General features: G+C 42.0%; 1 protein-coding gene across 1 annotated transcript; it reads left to right on the forward strand.

The window, feature by feature from the left end:
* Positions 1–252: 252 nt before the first annotated feature.
* Positions 253–3,725, forward strand: LOC104968003 (piezo-type mechanosensitive ion channel component 1-like). Its single transcript, XM_010797539.1, has 5 exons — positions 253–372; positions 738–903; positions 1,242–1,331; positions 2,436–2,518; positions 3,634–3,725. Exons 1-5 carry the CDS (start codon positions 303–305, stop codon positions 3,723–3,725), a joined length of 501 nt encoding a protein of 166 aa, XP_010795841.1. The 5' UTR covers positions 253–302.
* The last annotated feature ends 546 nt before the right edge of the window (positions 3,726–4,271 follow it).

Genomic DNA, 4,271 nt, shown 5'->3' on the forward strand with positions numbered 1-4,271 from the left:
CCCATCAGCTGTGGCCTGTGCCCGATACTGGCAGAACGACATTTTAGATTGCTACGGACTCGAAGAAGATCACGTTTGGCGTGTACATCGATTCCTCTGACTATTTGTGGCCCGGTTAGTGATGTCATCAGGTCCATGTGCCCGCTGTGGATGAATCCTCTTAAAGAATCTGCACACATCCGCTCTAGCTCACACTGTCACTCAAAGTTGTTTTTCTCAAACTTAAAGATGCATAGAAGTTCTCCAGTCATATTCCTTTTCTCTGTGTGTTTCAGATCCTGGCGTGTGTGTTTGTGTTTGAGATGCAGAAGAGCTTCTGTTGGGTGATTCAACTCTTCAGCCTGGTGTGCACGGTCAAAGGATACTATGACCGTACGTGCTTTATTCATATTATTATTATTAATAGCTATTATCTAGATAAGCTAGCATAGGTGATTTATTCTTGCATTGTGTTTCATTGTTTTTATCTTGGTTAATAAAGGACAAGTGATTTAGCATTAAACATTACAATTAATAACACAAATAAATCCCTTTTCCTTCTAATTCTTAAACTGGATCAACATTAGACAGTTTTTTTGTTGCTTAAACTCTGACTGTGTATTAATGAGCTTGTCTTTTATGTAACAACATTGCATTCACATGCTATTATATCAGAAAGTCCCACCTGACAGAAGCAGTTACACACAGTAGTGTTCTGCAGAAAGCCACATGAATAATGGTGTGTTTTCTCCCCACAGCAAAAGCAGTGAGTGATAAGACGTGCAGCCTCCCGGTGGAGGAGGCGGGCGTCATCTGGGACAGCATTTGCTTCCTGTGCCTGCTGCTACAGAGGAGGGTCTTCCTCAGTTTCTACTTCCTGCATGTGACCGCAGAGCTGCAGGCCTCTGCCAAACAGGCCTTCAGGTAACACCAGGAAGTGACTGATGAGGGAGTGAGGAAGGGGTCACCAGATAATTAAATGACATTTTATCACAGATCGCAAAAAAGGTGACATACTATAGTATACTTTATGCAAAGTGCCAATAGAAAGTATTCGCCCCACTCTGAATTGTTTGGGTGATAATTGTTAACAACATTGAATTAAAGTAGATTTAAAGTGGCTTGATTGATATTGCTAAAAATGAAACAGTCAGATCTGAATTATTCAGATTTTAATTAGTTGCAAAGATTCATTAACCATTCAAATAATTTCCTGTCACATTAGCCTCACCAAATGCTGGGACCTCTGTCTCTTTCTTCAGGGGGTTCGAGCTCTTCAGAGCCAGCATCGTGAAGAACATCAAGTTCCACCAACAGGTTGAGAGGAAGTCTCTGTCACAGCTCAAGAGATCGTAAGTGTTACACTACAGTAAGTGCAGCTGATGGACATTGTTTCAGGAGAGGCGTTGTAACAGTGGACCAAAGAGAAAGTAGAAATGGAAAGCTGGATGATGTCATTTTTTAAATAATGAGCAGTAACTTCAGTTGCCTTCAAAACAGGCTGGTTGCAGGTGAACGCTCTGTTAGCATTGTTCATCAGTCCACCTATTTTTAATACATTTGTTTTATTATTTTGTACAGACATTTGTGGTGCCCAGACTTTGGTGATCCTCGGATTGTTCCTTATGTTACTGTGCAGCTGAAGTTTTAGGTGTTGGTTGAAAGATCCCCTTAACTTGCTACAGTAGCATGGCTGTAGGCTCTGGCTGATATGTTGTCTGGCTTAAAGCATATGGACACCTGATCTTTGTTCTGTTTTGTGATCGTGGAAGATGTGATTTCCTGAGTGTTGGTTAGGTCCATAGGCTACTGTAACCTAAACAGACTGTAACCCTCAGTTATCAGCACATTGTGAAAGGTTTAGCAATGAGTCGTTTCCCTGGCTTCACCGCGCTTATACAGATTTGGTCTGTTAGGGACTGTCTCTACTTCAAGATTCTTCTAACTGAAGCGGAGGAAAGAGGCAGTGAGCTGCACTGTATTGGAGATGGTGAAGTTAAAATGTTTGTTGACAATAAGCCAAAAAGGTTGTGAGATTAAGTCTGTTCTGAAGGGGATACTACAATAACAACAGAGGAATCGATCAGGTAGATTTTTGTGGGGTATGCTTTGAATGTTCAGACAGTTATGCACATAAGCAGAAATTGTGCTGAAACACATATTAGATACCACAGGTTTATACATTCATTAATAAATAAGGATGTGACAATCAGTTTGTCTCAATGTTTTTGCAAAATTCATTTGTAGCGCCCAATTTAATAAAATGTCAACTTACATTTTTTTTATTAAGACCTGCCTGCCAAACAACCACCACCATTTTCAGTTAGTGGATTAGATGTGGCAAGAAAACCATAGTTGACACCAGGAAGATGTACCTTTACATTAGGGCCACAGATCATAGGTATTATATAATTAATTCTGTTTCCTGACCTTCCCTTTCTGTCCTCTCCTCTCAGGATGCAGAGGATTCGCTCCAAGCAGCAGAAGTATAAAGGTGGACACAAAACAAGTGAAGACTCTACTGAGAGTCACACTGCTGGTAGGTTTACTGGTCGACTAGAAGCTATCAGGAAACCAAACAGATCTCTGGGCCTTTCCGTATGTTAACTTGTTTTTATCTGCAGGTGCTGCGACCTCAGGGTTTTGTCAGTTTGACTTTGAAACACAGAACCCAGCTAGGCCTGCAGATAGAGGAATGTTGTGACAGTGGACTGAACTGTATTGTTTTCACATTGATATACCACATCCTTCACATACCACTTGTTGTTACTAGAGTATATTTGAATGATAATATATGTACGTGTGTACATAAAACTATATGAATCAATGTATAACTATTAATCTGCAGAAGAACCCCACAGCTTGCTGAGACTCACATTCCTGCTGAGGACCTGTTTAGTTTGATCATAAAGCATGCTGCAACCTTGTTTTTGAAAGTTGCACTGTTAACAAAGTTATATTATTATAATCCCATTATGTTGTTCTTTCGAAACCTAAGCCTTTTTCTTACTGACAGTATCCGGGGAGAATCAAGACTGCAATTGTCAGTTTCACACATAACCCACAAAGAAGCCTTCACGCTTACTGAAATACTTTGTTTGGAAGAGATGAGGTGTGGCGCCTGGATAGAGGGTACAGGAGATAAGACGTTTTGGTAAAAAAAAATCAACATTTTAGCAAGGGCCCTTACCAACAGAAGTTCCTGAATCAAGTTGTCTCTCTAGTAAGACTTTTTCGTGGCCATTTTAATAAAAAATGATCCGACCTCTTTGCATTACATGTCACCTGTTAGACGCTTTTATCCAAAGCGACTTGCATACATTCAGTACTGTGGGCAATCCCTACAGGAGCCATTTGGGGTGAAGTGTCTTGCCCAGGGAACCAGCCTCCCACCGGATGTCTGTTTGTTTTGGTTGTATGCAATAAAATCAGCTCTATTCAGACATGGCAAGAACGCAATAATAATGGAATCTCCTGGGCACATTCATGTTTCCATAAAGATAAACCATTTTAACAATCTTTTGACATTCACCTAGCACCACCGAAACCCAAATGAATGTTTTTAAATCTCTATGATTGGCAGAACCATTATCAGGTTTGTCGTGTGAATGAATCCTCTTCCTCCCATCTTAACCTTCTCTTGTTCCCCTCCAGAGGCCAAGAGAGGCAAGAGGGGTTCCAGGAAGAAGTGGCACCAGCCGTGGATGGACCATGCTTCAGGTGATGCAAACATTATCTATCTTTGATTTAAAAACAGGATGCGCTGCTTATAACCTAAATGAGGCATCAACTATACTGTAATGCGGCTTTCACACCAGCGCTTTTCCCTTTCTAGCTCCGAGCTAGAGCTTTTCTGGTTCAGCTCCAGTTTCCCTTTTCTGCTCCCGCTCTGTTCACACCGCCCAGAGCCCGACTGGTGCTGCCGCTGCTGCGTCATGACGTCACCGTTTACGTCGCTGACTTGCTCCCAAACAGCGTTACGGCGCTCACTGCAACAACAACGGGGATCTGCGTTGGGTCGACGATCGTTTTGCTTTTAATCATACGAAGCCAAATTAAATTAAATAACGACTTCGCCAACCTTATACTTTTCTCCAGAGTGCCGTGATTCATTGTTTATTAATGTGTTTCAGCGGCATTTACCGACCGCTGCAGTGCTGCTCGTCCACTGGAGTGTATTCTCACGTTAGCTCCGGGTTAGCTCACACGGCAGCGGCCGCTGTAATGCATTCACTGTCCGACTGTCACACAAGCAGCTGATACGTATCCCCAGTTCCCCTTAAGTCAGTGGT

The sequence above is a fragment of the Notothenia coriiceps genome, unplaced genomic scaffold (assembly GCF_000735185.1).
Source record: "Notothenia coriiceps isolate Sejong01 unplaced genomic scaffold, NC01 NC01_scaffold00038161, whole genome shotgun sequence".
Lineage (NCBI taxonomy): Eukaryota > Metazoa > Chordata > Actinopteri > Perciformes > Nototheniidae > Notothenia > Notothenia coriiceps.

What these genes read in the sequence shown, in the direction of transcription:
- LOC104968003 (XM_010797539.1), top strand. Translation starts at nt 303, where the DNA reads ATGCAGAAGAGCTTCTGTTGGGTGATTCAACTCTTCAGCCTGGTGTGC. An exon ending in GGTCAAAGGATACTATGACC is followed by an intron (nt 373 to 737) that starts GTACGTGCTTTA and finishes TTCTCCCCACAG; the next exon opens with CAAAAGCAGTGAGTGATAAG. An exon ending in TACTGAGAGTCACACTGCTG is followed by an intron (nt 2,519 to 3,633) that starts GTAGGTTTACTG and finishes GTTCCCCTCCAG; the next exon opens with AGGCCAAGAGAGGCAAGAGG.